We start from the raw sequence: 18,078 nt of genomic DNA, 5'->3' as shown, positions 1-18,078 counted from the left end.
AGGTTTTCCTCTTGTTTAATGTGATCATTGGTGCATACAGTCTTTATCTGGTGCCATCTCCCTTGTCCTCTATACATGTCATCGTTAGGCCAACATGACTACTCTCATCCACCTGCTAACCTAAAAGGAATGTTATTGATTTATTCAGTAACATTTGTAGACCGAGTCTTCTGAAAAAAATCTCACAACAGGTTTTTGCCTATGATCACTATTTTCGAGACGATGGAGCAAAACTGGAAAGATTTCGAAAGTGGAGGAACGGCAGGTGAAAGTGATGGAATTAAACCGAGATGGCAAAATGAACTTGCGGTAGTACAGAAAGTTCAGGGGCCAAATTGGTTAGGGCCTGGAAAGTCCTTATGGACTTTTGGCTGAAAATAAAAATAGAAAAATGAACGTGTGATTTATGGGTTCGAAGATGAGAAAGAATTGTTTATGGAAAGAAAAATAGAACAGAATACTTTATTGGCCAAGTGTGATTGGACACACAAGGAATTTGTCTTGGTGTAAATACTCTCAGTATACATAAAAGAAAAGGTACATTCGTCAAGAATCAAGAATCATCAGGTACAACACTTAATGATAGTCATAGGGTACAATCAGCAATCGAATCATACTATGAAACAGTCAATATAAATCGTAAGGATACAAGCGACAAAGATTAAGATGTAATCTTAGAGAAAGAAAGGCTCAAATACATGTAGTTCTTGTTTTATGACTGTTGCAAAACAAGACAATTGCAATGTTGGTTTTGCCCCATTTTACGACCTTTTTGCCATGGTTGTTAAGTGAATCACTGCAGTTGATAGTGACACGGTTGTTAAATGAATCTGGCTTCTCCATTGACTTTGCTTGTCAGAAGAAGAGGTTTGCATGCAACCGTCATAAATATGAATCAATGGCCAAGCACCTGAATTTTGATCATAGGGATGTTGCAATGGTTGTGTGAAAAAATGGACATGATTCCCTGTCTTTCAGTGCCTTGTAACTTCGAATGGTCACTAAATGAACTGCTTGTAAGTCAAGGGCCACCTGTATAAATCCATTTATAACTGCTGTAAAAAAAAAGGTTTGGAAGATGCTTATTTATAATCTTTTTTATATCTACTTCCTTTTCTAGTTTCGTTCTTATTTATTCACGATTCTCCCTTATTTGTTTCTTTGCCGATGTCAGTTTTAACTCATAAAAAAAAAAGATTTAAAAGAAATATCTGAAAGTCGGTGTCAAATAGTAGAGTTATCCACAGAGATTCACCCCTCTTCATTCCCCATAGAAAGTAAAGTACTTCCTTCCCAGATGCATCTTTTCTTACAAAATCCATCTCCGCTTTCCACTTGAATCAAACTATTCGCTTTTCTCCACCGTCTCTCAATGCCAGCTTTGAAATTGCTCCATATTCTTTCGGTGATTGAAGAGGCCTTGCCTGCTACTTGACCCAAACAGCATAATTCGGAGGAGACCAACATCTGCGGTTTGGCCTTCTGAGGCCATCTTTCTCCTTATGGAAAATGGATAGTGACAGCCAATCAAACTTAGTTGTGAGCTGGCTTTTTTCTGCAAGGATAATAACGGTACCTGCAGAAGCCTTCCTTCGGAAAAATCTCTCTGCTGAGCAGGTTTCCGTGTCATTCAACATCCTTGACTTGACCTCCATTCTCAGAGATGGAATCCTTGGAAGATCAATCTGCTTTTTCCCTTCTTCCATCCACTAAGGCAGGGGTCCCCAACCACTGGTCCATGGACCGATACCGGTCCGTGGATCATTTTTTACCGAGCCGTAAAGCTTGGGCACCACCATCTTGTTTCGACGGCGCTTCCAGCTTTTCGGTTGCTTCCGGGTTTTCAGTTGGAAAGTGGCATTTGGGTGCTTGTGCCTTAGTTTCGTTGAAGGGGGCGGCGGCTTCGAATGAAGAGCCGTCCCGATGGGGGTGGAGTCTCGCGTTACTCAGGTACCAATCCGTGGAAGAATAAATAATCGTGAAACCGGTCCCTGGTTCAAGAAAGGTTGGGGGCCACTGCACTAAGGCCTTCTACAAATAGTAAGGTAATAGTAATAGTAAGGTAGGGAGACCATGAAGAAGAAGAAGATCTGTCACAGTGGTGGTATGATACCGGTTCAACCTGGTTCGCCTGAACCGGTAGTAAAAAAAAAAAATGTCTCAGCTGAGAGAAGGAGAAAAGCCCTCCACGATCAGCTGAGAGGAGAAAGGAGAGAAAAGATCAGGATCAGCCCTCCCACCTGCCCCTGTGTTTTTACCTTCTTTATCCTCTCAGCTGACTGGTGCTGCAGGCCTCAGCTGGGGTCTGGAAATCTGCGTGTGTGTGTTAGGTCAGTGGTCGCAACTGGTGGGCCATTGATTGCTGGTCCATGAGAAAATGTGGGTGGTCCTCAGAGAAATGTCCCCCCCAAAGCAATTAATCCAGGTTGTGAAGGAACACAAGGCTGCGTCACCCACATGGCCCACCAACCCTCTGGTCCCCACCCTTTGGCCGAACACAAACCTTACCTTGAGTAGAGCCATGTGCACTGAAACTGGAAGGTTAAGACCAATGGTGGGGAAGGGAAATCCACTCCAGGGTGGCTTGCTGACATTGGTGGGGAAGTCGGTCCCATATTCCAGAACTGCAGGAGTCACAGGACTGGCCCTTTGGTCACCCAGAGCAGCTGCCCCTCCAGTCCATGGCAGGCCGGTGCACCCAGGTGGAGGAGCAGCTGCTCCGGGATGACCAAAGGGCCAGTCCTGTGACTCCTGCAGTTCTGGAATATGGGACCGACTTCCCCACCAACGCCAGCAAGCCACCGTCAGTCAAAATTCATATTAGTGGTCCGCGGGATTTAAAATTATGAGTTTGGTGGTCCCTGAGGTCCAAAAGGTTGGCGAGCCCTGTGTTAGGTGAACCGGTAGTGGACCAGGTAGAACAGTCAGCATTCCAATGAAACTCCCCGTTTCCATTTAGCACTCAGAAACAAAGTTCATCCAAGTAAGAATTTATTAAAGAAGTCGTGTTGGCATATCTGGGAAAACCTGAATCTAAGAGTTCCAGGTTTTCCCTTCCCCAAGAGAAATTCAAAGATCCATCCCCCTGCACCTATCAATCCATCGCGTGGTCCAATCAAACGCCATCTCAGCTGGAGACCTTCCTCCAGATGCTCCTCTCCAGGTGCAGGGTAACTTGTCCTTCACTTCTAAGAAACAATGTCGTTGAGTCTAATCTTCCGCTCACTAAGAAATCCCTCCTCCCAAATTCTTAGGCACAATCAGGAGTCTGTGAGTTTGATCCTAGGAAGACCTAGATGACCTCCAAGGTCCCTTCAACTCTGTCATTGTATTCTATAATATATGGCTTCCATGGCTGACAGGACCTGGACTTCGTTGCCTGTTCATCATTGAAGTCTTGCCATCTACCATCTGCCATCTAAATGCTTCAACCTGCTTCTGGAGTTCTCCAGTAAGGACTACAACTCCATTAAAGAGTCTGTGAAGTATTATTTGAGGTCCCAAAAGAACGAGAGAGAGAGAGAGAGAAATTACGACATTTTGGCAGCCTATTAATTCAGTGGCAAAATAATGTCAGGATGATAATTAATATTGTTATTAATGCATATCGGGATAATTAATTTTCCACCCATCTCTATCGTTGCTTAATCTTGGGAAATTACTCTGTTGAGTTCAGTTCTTCTGATGTTAATGAACTAATGATGAAAATGGAGCATAACTATCTGCAAACTCTCTTTCGACATCTGACAAAAAACTTAGGAAGGACCTGAAAATATAAAAACTTCTCAATCTCTAAGAGAGAAATACTTGCAGTGTCCCGTTTCATTCAGTGTTAATGATCTCCAAGTCGTCGAATGTCTATGGTTAGGGTTAGGGTTAGACTCTCCCAACCATCCAGGTCATGGTTGTCCTGAAGGTGTTCTTCTTGGAGACCACTGGACTTTCTTGAAGTTTTCCCCTTGAAAACATTTCACTTCTCATCCAAGAAGCTTCTCCAGTTCTAAGTGAATCTCCAAGGAGTCATTCATGAAGAAGAACTGGAAGAAAGTGAGATAATGTCATTCTTGATCTAGAACAGCGCTTCTCAAATTTGGCAACTTTAAGATGGGTGGGCTTCAACTCCTGGAAATGGCTAGAGGAATTCTTGGAGTTGAGGTCCATCCGTCTTAAAGTTTGATGAACCCTCCTCCAGAAGGTGACCAAGGCAGACAAGATTCCAGAGATAAAGTTGACCAGAGCAGCATTTGGATGTCTACACCAAAATACAACTGTTGTGTCGTGATGTTTAACTGTGCAGTCCATCAATCTTTATCAGAATGACAATGCATTTCGGCTCCAAAGAGAACTGAATCTGGGTTATCTTCAAAGATGTCATCTCTATAATGGTGACACTGCCCCAAAACTTACTAGAGGAACCTTCATCATAATTGAACCTCCCTCATCCAGACACCAGCTGCAGCGGCCAAACGGTAGGAATGAAGACATTTCATAGAACATTATTAGAATTGGAAAGGACCTTGGAGGTCTTCTAGTCCAGCCCCCTGATCAAGCAGGAAACCCTATACCCGTGATGGCGAACCTGTGGCACACGTGCCATAGGTGGCATGCAGAGCCATTTGTGACGGCACGCGAGCTGCAGGCAAACTTACCTCACTGCTCATGTGCATGCCTTACAGCTGATTTTTTGGCTGGTTTGAGGTCTTTTTTAGGCCTCCCAGAGGCTTGAAAAAAGCCTCTTCAGGCTTTGCAGGGCGAATAATAGGCCCGTTCCATCACTTCCTGTAATACTGGAAGTGACAAAACGGGCCTATTATTTGGCCTGCAAAGCCTGCAGAGGCTTGTTTCAAGTCTCAAACCAGCCAAAAAAATCAGCTGGGAAGCGCAGTGCAGATAAGTGGGGGGGATTTGCGCATGCATGCGCAGGGGGCACGAGAGGAGCGTGCATTGCCTTCTGGGTGCTGGCGTTCGAGCACGCAAGGAGCCCCAAAAGGTTAGCCACCCCTGCCCTATACCATTTCAGACAGATGGCTGTCCATCTCTTCTTAAAAACCTCCAGCGATGGAGAAACCATAACTTCTGAAGGCAAGCTGGTTGATTGTGTTCGCTGTTCATTTTGTACTCATTCCATCCAGTAGGGTGATCCAGGGCTATGAAAAAGTCCTGATGTTCAACATGGCTTTAAAAAAGGACAGCCCAATCCACAAACCTGTAACCGTATAGAACTGACTGTAGTGGATTGTAGCCTGGATTCCCAGAACGAGCTCTGCATTCCCGAAGGCAAAGAAACAGCGGAGTTCAGGTAGTTTGATTGGGAGAAAAGAGAGTTAAGATGACTCCTCCTTATCAATTCTCTGAGTGCACCTTTTATGGTACAACAATATCATCGGCTTTAATCTGGCAAGTTTTCTGTCTTTAGAGGAAGGACAACGAAGAAAATAGAAGTAATTCTACATGTCTTTCTCGGTTCTTGAAGCCTGACCAATGTAGTCTATTCTTAAATTGTTCAGGAAACTACATTTCTGGCCCAAATTATAGCTTGTCCAGTTTTGTCTCAACCCTCAACAAGGACTGCCAGTCTGGAACAGAACCCCAAGCAACGGAGATGATCTTTATTAGAGTGAGCCTGGTGTCTAATGAAGAGAAGGACTAGGGGTGACATGACAGTAGACTTCCAATAGTTGAGCGGCTCCTCCAAAGACAAAGGGGTTCACATTATTCTCCAAACCAACGAAAGGCAAGACAAACAATGGATGGAGGCTAATCGAGGAGAGAAGCAACTCAGAACTAAGGAAAAAATTTTCTAACAGTGAGAGCAATCAACCAATGGAATGGCTTGCCACCAGAACTTGTGAAGGCTCCGTCACTGGAGGCTTTCAAAAAGAGACTGAACCGCCATTTAGCCGAAGCGGTGTAGAGCAAAGGGTTAGACTGGAAGACCTCCGTGGTCTCTTCCAACTCTATTATTCTAGGTTCTATGTCCTTCCTCCAACTTTACAAGCTCGAGACCAAGGTCTCCTAGCAGCTTCAAGCTGCATTCTTAAGAGACATGGAGTAGATCTTATTGTCTGTGCAGTAGCAAAGCTAACTCTCATTTTCTACAGGGGTGTCCTGGTGAGGGGAATGCTTTTCTTGGTATTTCCAGCCAGTTTAATAGCCATTATCATTTAGGTCTCAGTTGCACTAATGTATTTAAGTTTTAATTCAGTATCACTGCGCTAATTAATTTGCTTATCCTGCATCTCAGGGCCTGAATTCTCTTTTCCTTTCTGTACTAAATTAAGAGGACATGGATTGATTTTTGCAATGTGGGCGAATGGCTGCTTTCTTTCTTGTTTAAGTGGTGCTGAACCGGTGATACAGGTTGTTGTCCATGATGCAGTTGGGTGGTATGAAAGTCCAAGAAATATCCACAATAGTTCCTTTTCCAGCAACCGATATCTTTGAAGAATGGGTTGTCCTATCCAGGCTGATCTCACCCACCCATAGATGGAATAGGGAGGTGATGACCTGCATCATCCATCTATCCATCTTCCATCCATCCCACCCACCCAATATCCATCTATCTGGCCACCCACTTATCCATCCACCGACATACCCACACACATATCTATCCATCTATCCACCACCCACCCATTCACCCACCCACCCATCCATCCATCTATCCACCTATCCATCCTCCCATCCATCCATATATCCATCCATCCATCCTTCCATCCATTCATCTATTCATCCATCCATCTACCTATCCATCCATCCACCTATCCACCCATCCATATATCCATCTATCCATCCATCCATCTATTCATCTATCCATCTATCCATCTACCTATCCATCCATCCATCTATCCATCTACCTATCCATCCATCCACCTATCCACCCATCCATCCATCCATCCATCTATCCATCCTTCCATCCATCCATCTATTCATCCATCCATCTACCTATCCATCCATCCACCTATCCACCCATCTATCCATCTATCCATCCATCCATCCATCCATCCATCTATTCATCCATCCATCTATCCATCTACCTATCCATCCACCCATCCATCCATCTACCTATCCATCCATCCACCTATCCACCCATCCATCCATCTATCCATCTATCCATCCATCCATCTATCCATCTATTCATCCATCCATCTATCCATCTACCTATCCATCCATCCATCCATCCACCTATCCATCCATCCATCCATCCATCCATCCACCTTTCCATAAACCTATCCATCCTTCCATCTATCCACCTATCCATCCTTCCATCCATCCACCTATCCATCCACATTTCTTTTTTTATCCATGCTGTATAATTTGAAAAGAAATGATTTCCAGTCTTTTACTTATTGACAAGACAAAATGTTGCATCTGGTTAATGAAAATTTAATATGACAGGAGATAAATCCGCAGATGTTTGCTGATTAATATTTAATTGTGCTTCTTGTATAGTCCTTCTGTTGTACGTGGCTGTTCAGCTATAGCTTTGTCAGAAGCATGAAGCCTGTTGCGATCATGAAACTCGATGGCAATTTTATATTTTAAAATATCTTATAAAGAAAAGTAGATCAACAGCCTTCCTTGATAAAACTCTTCGAAAATCCCAACCCAGCAAGAAAGACAACAGCTGAGAAAAAGACAAAAGGTGTCACATTTCTCATTTTTAAGCTTTATGATTATATTGTCAATGGGAGAAGAAAGAAGCAGAATATTGTGAAATGATCTTTTGACGACTCCAAATGTTGCAGGAAAGATACAACCCCAGAAAATGTAGAAATTCTACCTGTAGAAACGCCCCAAAACTAGTTTCAGAACCAAGACGTATAATATCATATCTCAAGATGGATCTTGGCAGACTAGAACACTGGGCCATGTTTAACAAAATGAAATTCAATGCAGAGAAAAGTAAAGTCCCACATTTAGGCAAGAAAAACCAAAAGGACACATTTAATAGACTGGGTGAAACCAGGCTCAATAGCAAGAACTGGGAGAGGGATCTCGGAGTCTTAGTGGACAACCAGGTAAATAAGAGCCAGCCGTGTGCAGCAGCTGCCAAAAAAGCTAATGCAATCCTAAATTGCATTCACAGAGGGATACAATCGAGATCAAGGGAGGTACTAATCCCACTCTATAAAGTTTTAGTAAGACCACACCTAGAGTCCTGCATCCAGTTTTCGTCACCACACTATAAAAAAGATGTTGAGACTCTAGAAAAATTAGAGAGAAGAGCAACCAGGATGAGGAGAGGACTGGAAACTAAAACATATGAAGAACGGTTGCAGGAACTGGGCTTGCCTAGTCTAGTGAAGAGAAGGACCAGGGGAGACAGGATAGCAGTCTTCCAATATTTGAGGGGCTGCCCCAGAGAGGAGGAGGGGGTCAAGCTATTTTCCAAAGCATCCGAAGGCCAGACAAGGAATAATGGATAGAAACCGATCCAGGAGAGATTTAACCTGGAAATAAGGAGGAATTTTCTGACAGTGAGAACAATCAACCCATGGAATAGAAATTGCCTTCAGAAGTTGTGGGAGCTTCATCACTGGAGACTTTCAAGAAGAGACTGGGCTGCCATCTGTCAGAAATGGTGTAGTAGGGTCTCCTGCCTGGGCGGGGGGTTGGACTAGATGACCTACAAAGTCCTTTCCAACTCTGTTGTTCTATTATCTGTTACCTTTCATGACCCGATCCTAACCAAAGCACCTGAAATGTTGAAGCTGCTCCTCCCTCCTTCCTTGCCATTATAGAAAATCCTCAAGTCACGACCACAACTGCCCCCCCCCCCCAAATTTATGTTGCTAAGTGAACCATTGCTTAAGTGAGTTTTGCTCCATTTTGCAACTTTTCCTGCCACAGGTGTGAAGTGGGTCGTTGCATTTGTTAAAGTGAGTAGCATGGTTGTTAAGTGAATTCGGCTTCTCCGTTGACTTTCCTGGTCAGAAGGTCGCAAAAGAGGATCATTTGACCCCAAGAATAGAATAGAGTAGAGTAGAGTAGAGTAGAGTAGAGTAGAGTAGAGTAGAGTAGAACAGAACAGAACAGAACAGAACAGAACAGAACAGAACAGAACAGAACAGAATAGAATAGAATAGAATAGAATAGAATAGAATAGAATAGAATTCTTTATTGGCCAAGTGTAATTGGACCCACAAGGAATTTGTCTTGGTGTAGATGCTCTCAGTGTACATAAAAGAAAAGGTACATTCATCAAGAGTCAAGAATCATCAGGTACAAGACTTAATAATAGTCATAGGGTACAATAAGCAATCAAATCAGAGAGAGAGAGAGAGAGAGAGAGAGATGATAGGAAGGTAGGTAGATAGGTAGGTAGATGGATGATAGGTAGGTAGGTAGGTAGGAAGGAAGATAGATGGACTAGACTAGAAAGAATAGGAATAGGAATAGGAATAGAATAGAATAGAATAGAATAGAATAGAATAGAATAGAATAGAATAGAATAGAATAGAATAGAATTCTTTTATTGGCCAAGTGTGATTGGACACACGAGGAATTTGTCTTGGTGCAAATGCTCTCAGGGTACATAAAAAGAAAAGAGACGTTCGTCAAGAGTCAAGAATCATCAGGTGCTGCAACTGTCATAAATATGAGTCAGTTGCCAAGCATCTGAATGTTCAGCATGTGACCAAGGGGATGCTGCAAGGATTGTAAGTGTGAAAAACCATCATAGGTCCCTTTTTGAAGTGTGCAGAGAGGAAGAGGCGGAAGAGGAGGAGGACTGTGGGGTCCTTGGTGCTCTCTGAGCTTTGTTTCCTTGCAGACATTTCATGACCCAATTAGGGAACATCATCAGTGCTAGAAGGGAGGGGGGTTGTGGAGAAGAGGAGGGGAGGAGGAGGAGGACTGTGGGCTCCTTGGTGCTTTCTGAGCTGGGTGGTTTTCTTGCAGACATTTCATGACCCAACTAGGTAACATTGTCAGTGCTAGAAGGGCGTAATGGTTTCAGGGAGCGAAGGAGGGAGGAGGAGAGGAGGAGGAGAACTGTGGGGTCCCTGGTCCTCTCTGAACTTTGTTTGTTTCCTTGTAGATGTTTCATTACCCAACTAAGTCATTTCATCAGTGCTAGAAGGGAGGGGGGGTTTTGGAGAGGAGGAAGTGGAAGAGGAAGAGGAAGGATAGGAGGAAAAATAGGATGACTGTGGGTTCCTCAGGGCTCTCTGAGCTTGGCTGTTTTCTTGCAGATGTTTCATTACCCAAGTAGGTAACATCAGCAGTGCTAGAAGGAGAGGGGAGTTTGTAGAGAGGAGGAGCAGGAGGAGGAGGATTGTGGGCTCCTTGGTGCTCTCTGAGGTTGGTTGTTTTCTTGCAGACCTTTCTTGACCCAACTAGGTAGCATCAGCAATGCTAGAAGGGATTGCCTCTCTATGGTTGGTGGTTCTTGGTAGTTCCTGATGTGGCTTTTGTTTGTTGGCTGTTTGATTATTTATCTGAGTTGGCATCTGTTGGCTTCCAACAAGCCAAGTCAACCAGGAAGCCACCAGAACATGGTCAAGACCTGTAGTTAGAATTGAGAGGAGATATTTTCACAGTCAGACGTTTTAAAAGTTCAAGAGCTTCTGAGCTTAATAGACACCTTCCCTTAAAATAGCAGTGCGCCTTTTTCTCACATCTTCAAGAAAATGTTCTTCTAGAGCCTTCTGCCATTAATTAATTACACCCCGGTTGTTGATTAAGTTCAGTGCTCTTTGCCCTTGTAATGGGTGCAACAGAAGAATGATTAGAATCTAAATTACATTGTTAATAAAATAAATTCCTTCGCAATAACCCTTTCATGGTCTCCTATTCTTATTCCAATTAATTTAATAAGGTGGTGAAATACAAAACCTGAATCGTAAGTACATGCAATTTGGAATATCATTTAGCAGTTGGATTCACCGTACCTAGGATAAGCTGGGTACCGTGAAGATTGGCTTAGATCTCTGTCACAGAGAGTTGATATTAAGGTATTGAGAGGGGTGGGTGGGCAGATAATAGATTAACAGAGTTGGAAGGGACCCTGGAGGTCTTCTAGTCCACCCCCCTGCTTAGACAGAAAACCCTATAGCACTTCAGATAAATAGCTGTCCAATCTCTTCTTAAAAACCTCCAGTGTTGGAGCATTCACAACTTCTGGAGGCAAGTTGTTCCACGGGTTAATGGTTCCAACTGTTAGGAAGTTTCTCCTTAATTCATGGTTGCTTTTCTCCTTGATTAGTTTCCATCCATGGCTTCTTGTCCGACCTTCATTGATTTTGCTCTTATCCTTAAAGTGTCTATCCGCTTCCCACCCACCATCTTCTAATGCTTTTCTGGTTGGTCTCTTCATGTAAACGGGAGGAAGAGGAGCAGGAAGTGAAATACTTTGCTTCGTCATACTTTTTACCTTCATGTTAAAAATGGATTTTACTGTGATTTCTTTGCTTGATGGCTGACAGCAGGGTGGCATGCAGGTTTCATATATTAAATAAAAAGCTAAATTAAAAATAAAACTATCACATTACATTTGACACAGACCCTGGGTGCGCTAGTTTCAGAGCCATTGTTCCATATTTTGGTTGAAAGCTATTTAACGATCAGTTATTTCCAGGGATGCTTCCAAAACGTTAAAGTTATAGAAAAATTATCCAGAAACTCTGTTCTTGGGAACAAGATTTTGAAGGTAGGAAATCCTGCAACCAACAGCTTTAACTCGGTGTTAAAGGAACACAGATGGTATATCTTTGTTGCAGATATACCTTTGGTGCTGAGTAGAACCAATTCCATCCTTATAAAAGGAGAAATTGTCATCCAGACTTGTTTTATTGGTCTGATCCTGGTGGAATTTCCTATAATATGGAATTGTCAATTTTAATTCCTTAGAAGGGGCATCTGCTTTTTCGATACAATAAGGCAAGACAGTGAAGTCAGCAGAAAAAAAGATGAGATTTTAGAAACATGGCTGAAGGGAGCCCATTTTAAATCTAAGCAGGCCTTAAACCTCAGCCAAGGGTTAATTTTAGTGTTACACAAGTAGTTCTATGCAGCAGTTCCAAAGGCGGGGAAAATTAAATTTTGGGAAATCAGAAGTCTGCGGTCAGTATCAAGAACCAGATTTGGGCATCGCACAATCAGTTTGTAAAATTCAAGTTGCACAATCCATAGTCCAAGCAAAAGATATTCAGTTAAATCCAGAATAACCTTCTTAAATCAGCACCGAGACAGAGCTTATCATAAAGGCTTATCGGATCATAATTAAAAACAATGGGGAAGATTTTAAAAAAATTACTTCTGCAGCTATAACACAAACCAGAGTCTTATTGGAGTATAGAGGGGAGAATTCACTTTCCAAAAAAGTTTCTCTTAGATTTGCAGATATGAAAATCCCTTTGCCCAAATGAAATACATATGTTTTCTGAATTAACTGTCAGTTTGCTGCTATACTGAATCTGTCAACTGTGGAACTCCAGAATTAGATTTGCAATATTTTTATTTTAGTTACTTATAAGGCCTGAGTGACATTGTATTTGCAATTGCTTGGTGGCCTCAAATGTTACCTTTTGAGTTGAAAATGTAATATCTAAGAGAGAGAGAGAGAGAGAGAGAGAGAGAGAGAGAGAGAGAGAAAGAGAGAGAGAGAGATTAGAATTAAGAACTAAAGAAAATAATATGATTTGAAATGTAGATATCTTTCGGGCTTCTAATATCTCCCATGTTTCTTATGTAAATTAGCAATATACATATTTAAATTTCGCTGGGTCTGTAAAAATCATAAGTTCACTTTAGTACTGTAGATCCTCAGTTTGCAAATGCGAGGGAATAAGCAGACTTAAAATGTGGAAGACATTTGCCCATAAGGTAGATAAAGAGAGAGGTCTTCATTTAAAGGGACAGTTAAATGAACGGTGCTCCCTTCTTCAGATTAACTCAAGTTCCAACCTGGGAATTTCCTTCACACTTTCAATAAGAGTACAATCTTATACATGTCTACTAAAAAATAAGTCCCACCGAGTCCACTGGGGCATGTTCTTGGGTAAAAGAAACAGCCGACATAGTCAGACTCCACTCAGTATCAAGGATGCAATTGTAAAGATGGTGAACAGTATTAAGTATCTGGGTGTGCAGATAACTAACAATCTGAACACACGTCATCCTTAATGAAGCGTGCAAACCATCATCTGCACTTCCCGTGACAGATCAGGAAAGCGCATCTGTTCTCCTTCTGTCCTGGCCACTTTTTACAGAGGCACGATGGAGAGTGTTTTAACAAACTGCATCCCTGTTTGGTGGCAGCAGCACCTCAGATAGAAAGTCCCTACAGAGAGTGGTTGAGGACAGTGGAGAACATTATAAGATTATCTCACTTCCTGTTATTCAGGATGCTGCTTATCAGCGCTATTTGCTTAGAGCTCAAAACATTGTGAGAGACCCCACACACCCAATTCGTGGTCTATTTCTGTTGCTCCCTTCTGGAAAGAGGTTTTGAAGTATTTCTAGCAGGACTACCAGATTCTATAACCGCTTTGTTCCCTAAGCCATCCCTTCGGTAAACTCACAAGGTTAGCTTTTCTCACCATGGACATGTATACATTAGAACTAGACTGTTGTTTCTGTGTGTCATATATTATATGTGGGTATGTGCATAATTTTGTATTTATTAATTTGGGCATGTTTATGCAGCGTATATTGGAGGCACGCTCTTTCGAGAGCTGTGCACCACGAAACTTCACTTTAATGTATGCCGATCAAAGTGGCGATAAAGTTCTTCTGTTCTAGAATTACAGTTTCGGAAGCTAAAAATGGAGTTTCCCATAGCTTCACCCCTAACTTAGCATTCCACGCATACCAGTCAGGGACTGTAACAACTAGAGAAGCGATTAATGGCATGAAAAACTGTCGGTAACCAGGGTGCCACCCGTGTAGACTAAAGTTGGGAGGAGAGACTGGAAGGAAGAACCCTCCAACAGTTCTAAAATGTAAGTACAGAAAAGACACGCGATCGGAAGTCGCGGATGAGGTCATTCCAGCAGTGACGTCATCCGTAGAACTCCCCGTGTCTTTGCTTGGCTTTCCTTTAGCGATCACAACATAAATTGCTTGTCTTGTTTGACTTCCTTGTTCACCGAAGTTGAGCAGATTGTGGCCGTTTTCAACGCCTCCACCCGACAAAAAGCTTGGGACCATTTCTCCAAAGCTCAACGGAAGAACATAGATATTTGGCGCAAGCACTCCGAGGTGGGTGAACTTTTCTTTTTCCTGTTTTTTTTATCCATCATTTCACAGCCTTGGACCAAGGGGCGGTGGGGAAGAAAAGGCAAAGGGGCCTGTGGTGGATTGTGCTTTGTTCAGCAGCCTTGGAATTGCCTCCATTGTCGTGCGTAAAAGGAATTAAGGACAGTTTCCAGAGTCTCTGCAATAGTTTATGCAGCTGAGACATAATGTCCCTTCTACTAAAACAGCTAGTGGAGAGAATTAGCAGAGTTGCCTTAACATTTATGTCGTAGTCCTTTGCGTTAATGAATTCCAAAATGAAATTAATTCATCACAATAGTATCCGAAAGCTGGCAAAACTATTGGGCAAAGCAGATTTCGTTTTGGAACACTATTCTTCATCATAAATATTCATCAAAAAAATAATCGTTAAGGAGATATTGTAAATCCAGATTTCTTATTTAATTAGTATTAGCTTAGAAAAGACGAGGTAATTTTTCCAGTTTGACTTCGGACAAAATAAAAGGGAATGTTTTTCATTGCCCGCAATCCAAACTTTATAAAATAGGGCACTGCAGTCAGAATTTGATGTTTTTAATCTTTTGAGTCCTGTCAAGGATAAGTTTTTTTTCTTTAATGGATGCAGTGATAGCAAAATTCAGGAGCTGCAAAGATTTTCTTGAACCCAGACCAGGGGTAGTATTCAGCAGGTTCTGACCAGTTTGGAGAACCGGTAGCGGAAATTTTGAGTAGTTCTGAGAACCGGCAAATCCCACCTCTGACTGAAGATTTTACAGTCTCCTTCCCCTGCCACACCCACCAAGCCAGGCCCACAGAACTGGTAGTAATAAAAATTAAATCCCACCACTGACTCAGGCAGTATAAGAAAACTACTTCCTAATATTAATAAGAACTCAAGTTCACCTACAGGCTTACAGAAGTGGGAAAGGAAGTCCTCAGTAAATTATGACAGTTTCCTGGCCTTATTTATAAAAAAAAGAATATTAAAAGTGTACTAATGGTGCTTTCTCTTAAAAGGCAACTGGACTTTCTTGTTTTTCTGGAAGATGTTTCACTTCTCATCCAAGAAGCTTCTTCGATTCTAATTGAATAGTGGAGGATGGAAGGATTTATATTCCTGGCAGTCATCTGGTTGTTAGTACTCTTTCTGAGAGCCATTGAGGCCACTTGGAGGTTTATCTGTGTCCCTGGGGCCAACTGAATCCTGTAGTCTACAATTTTTCTATTCATACTTCCGCACCATTCAAAGGGTGTCCATCCCAATGTGCATAGCTAGCAAGTTTCTTGATGAGAAGCAAAATATTTTCAAGCAAAACAAGAAAGTCCAGTTGCCTTTTGAAAGAAAGACATTAAAAATAATTTTAAAAAAGTCTTTTGAAAGACATTGAAAATGTAGATTTCATGGGGTAATGAGCCGACTTGGTCTATCCAAGGCAGGTGGAATTCAAGCAGTGGCCATGTCTACATGCTGTCTTTTTTTCAAGTTGAAGTCTACATAAGAAGCCAGGGAGTTGAACAGTACAGAATGATCGAAGTCAAAAGCATCTGCAAGGAAGTCTGTAGTATTTCTCAGTCTTCCAAGTCATCTTTGTCCCAAAAGTGCCTTTTTTTTCAGGAGGCAACTGGACTTCCTTGTTTCTTCTTTCCTTGAAGACATTTTGCTTCTCATCTTAAGAATCTCCTTCAGTTCTGACTGGATAGTGGGGAATGGAAAGATCGATACTCCTTGCAGACAGCTGGTCATTTGCATCCTTTTAGACAGCCGTTGAGGCCACCTGGATGTTTCTCTGTGCCCTCAGGATCACCTGAGTGTTGCAAACCGTTCCTGTAGTCTGCAATTTTTCTGGAAATCCATTCATACTTCCCAGCATTCGAAGGGCATTCATTCCACAGGTGGCCCTGAGGACATGGATAAACCTCCAGGTTGCCTCAACGATCCTCTAAAAGGGTGCAAATGACCAGCTGTCTGCAAGGAATATAAATCCTTCCATTCCCCACCATCCTGTCTGAGCTGAAGAAGCTCCTTGGATGAGAAGCGAAACGTTTTCAAAAGAAAGAAAACAAGAAAGTCCAGTTACCTCCTGAAAATAAGCACCTGTGGGACACCTGCAAGGAAAGAATACCATCTTCAGGATGGTAGATGAAGCTCTATGGTGGACTAGACCTCTTTTGAACTTCTGGGTGAAGCAGCTACAAAATGCGACGGAGTTTGCAATTCAGTGCTCATCCCTTATCTTGTCTATTGTGATGCCCAACCTGGAGATACCGGGGATAGGATATAAGGTATCAGACCAAAGGAGGAGATTCAGAATCATACCCCCTGGTTTGTTCTAGTTGCTAACTTGCCCCCCCTCAGAGCAAAATCTCTACCTGCTGTACTTAGCCATACCTGTTGGCTTTCTTATCAAAAGGTATAGTACCAGGACCACATAGGAGATAAATCCTGAGTTTAAAATACTTGGTTATGCTTAGCAATGGAAAAGAAACAGAAGCAGGGAGATTTAGGGGGTGGAAGGATGAAAGAAGGGAAAAATCAAATTGAATCTAGCCTGAACATCTGGGTTTTGTTCAATGCATGTGCATGATGAGAAATCAAGGAAGATTAGTTTTTACTACATCCCTTTTGAGAGAGAGAGAGAGAGAGAGAGAGAGAGAGAGAGAGAGAGAGAGAGAGAGAGAGAGAATATTCCCTACATGTTTAATTTATTGACCATATGAAACGTGGCTTGATTCATTTTCCTGAATTCACGTGCTCTGCATGTAGATGATTTCCTTCATTCTGGCTGTGGCTTAGTTGTGAACTGTGGGTTGTGTTGTGATCTATGCATCAGGCTTAATATCATGTGTGAATGATGGTTCTTGGTATCAGGGCACTTTGTAAATGGATGGAACTGCTACACCCTTCCCATGGATAAAAGGTTGGCATGGGATGTACCCCAAGATGCATGCTGTGGTTTTTCCAATTGAGGGCAAAAAGGATGGCCATTGTCCCTCTGGTGTCCTTCCCTGGTACCAGAAGAACCCAATTTGATACCCTTTATTAACAAGAGAGAAAGAGAGAGAGAAAAAGAGAGATGATGATATGGATGGATGGATGGATGGATGGATGGATGGATGGATGGATAGTGAGATGTTTAAATGGGTGGATAGGGTTAGGGATAGGTAGGTAGATAGGTAGGTTGATAGGTAGATAGATAGGTGATGGATGGATGGATAGATAGATAGATAGATAGATGGATGGATGGATGGGTAGATGAGTAGAGAGATGGGTAAATGGGTGGATAGGGTTAGGGATATATATTTATATATATATATAGAGAGAGAGAGACATTAAAGACTGGCAGACAAATAGAGGCAGAATGTGTGTGTGTGTGTAGAAAGAGAGAAAGAGACAGACAGATGAGAAAGAGAGAGAGAAAGAGAAAAGGAGGGAGAGTTGATTGGTAGATAGATGGATAGACAAATGTTAGAGAAAGACATATTAGAGAGAGATGAATAATAGTGTGTGTGTGGATAAATAGATGATGGATGGATGGATGGATGGATGGATGGATGGCATGGGTCACACCTTAGTTTTTGTTGTAAAGTAAATAAGAATCGTTTCCTTGTCCCAGCCCTTCATTTTGATTTTGTGTGTGTGCTTGTGAGTGTGTGTGTGTGTGTAAAAAATAAATAAATAAATAAAAAGTACCAAGTAATGCATCCATTTACTGAGTGCCCTGTCGGTACATTGTTAACACGGCAGTCCTTTTATTCTTTCCTTGCCTAACAACAAAAATGCTGTGAGGAGGTAAGAGTTGCTTACTAAATTATTGTGCCTCTTGCTTATAACAATGGTGTTGCATGCTTCCAAGATAAAATTGTGCTGTAGTCCAAATC

General features: G+C 42.2%; 1 protein-coding gene across 1 annotated transcript in view; it reads left to right on the top strand.

Annotated features, from left to right (window-relative positions):
• ENOX1 (ecto-NOX disulfide-thiol exchanger 1) overlaps nt 1-18,078 on the top strand; it is a 449,429-nt gene that overhangs the window by 342,635 nt on the left and 88,716 nt on the right. Inside the window, exon 10 of the mRNA XM_087938075.1 lies at nt 14,096-14,202. Within this exon, the coding sequence (XP_087794201.1) occupies nt 14,096-14,202 (107 nt within the window). The remainder of the gene's footprint in view (nt 1-14,095; nt 14,203-18,078) is intronic.

Source organism: Pseudonaja textilis, chromosome 8 (genome assembly GCF_049901715.1).
Source record: "Pseudonaja textilis isolate UNSWEBS1 chromosome 8, rPseTex1.2, whole genome shotgun sequence".
Lineage (NCBI taxonomy): Eukaryota > Metazoa > Chordata > Lepidosauria > Squamata > Elapidae > Pseudonaja > Pseudonaja textilis.
Note: the sequence above shows the minus strand (reverse complement) of the source record. Positions and strands in the feature narration are given on the sequence as shown.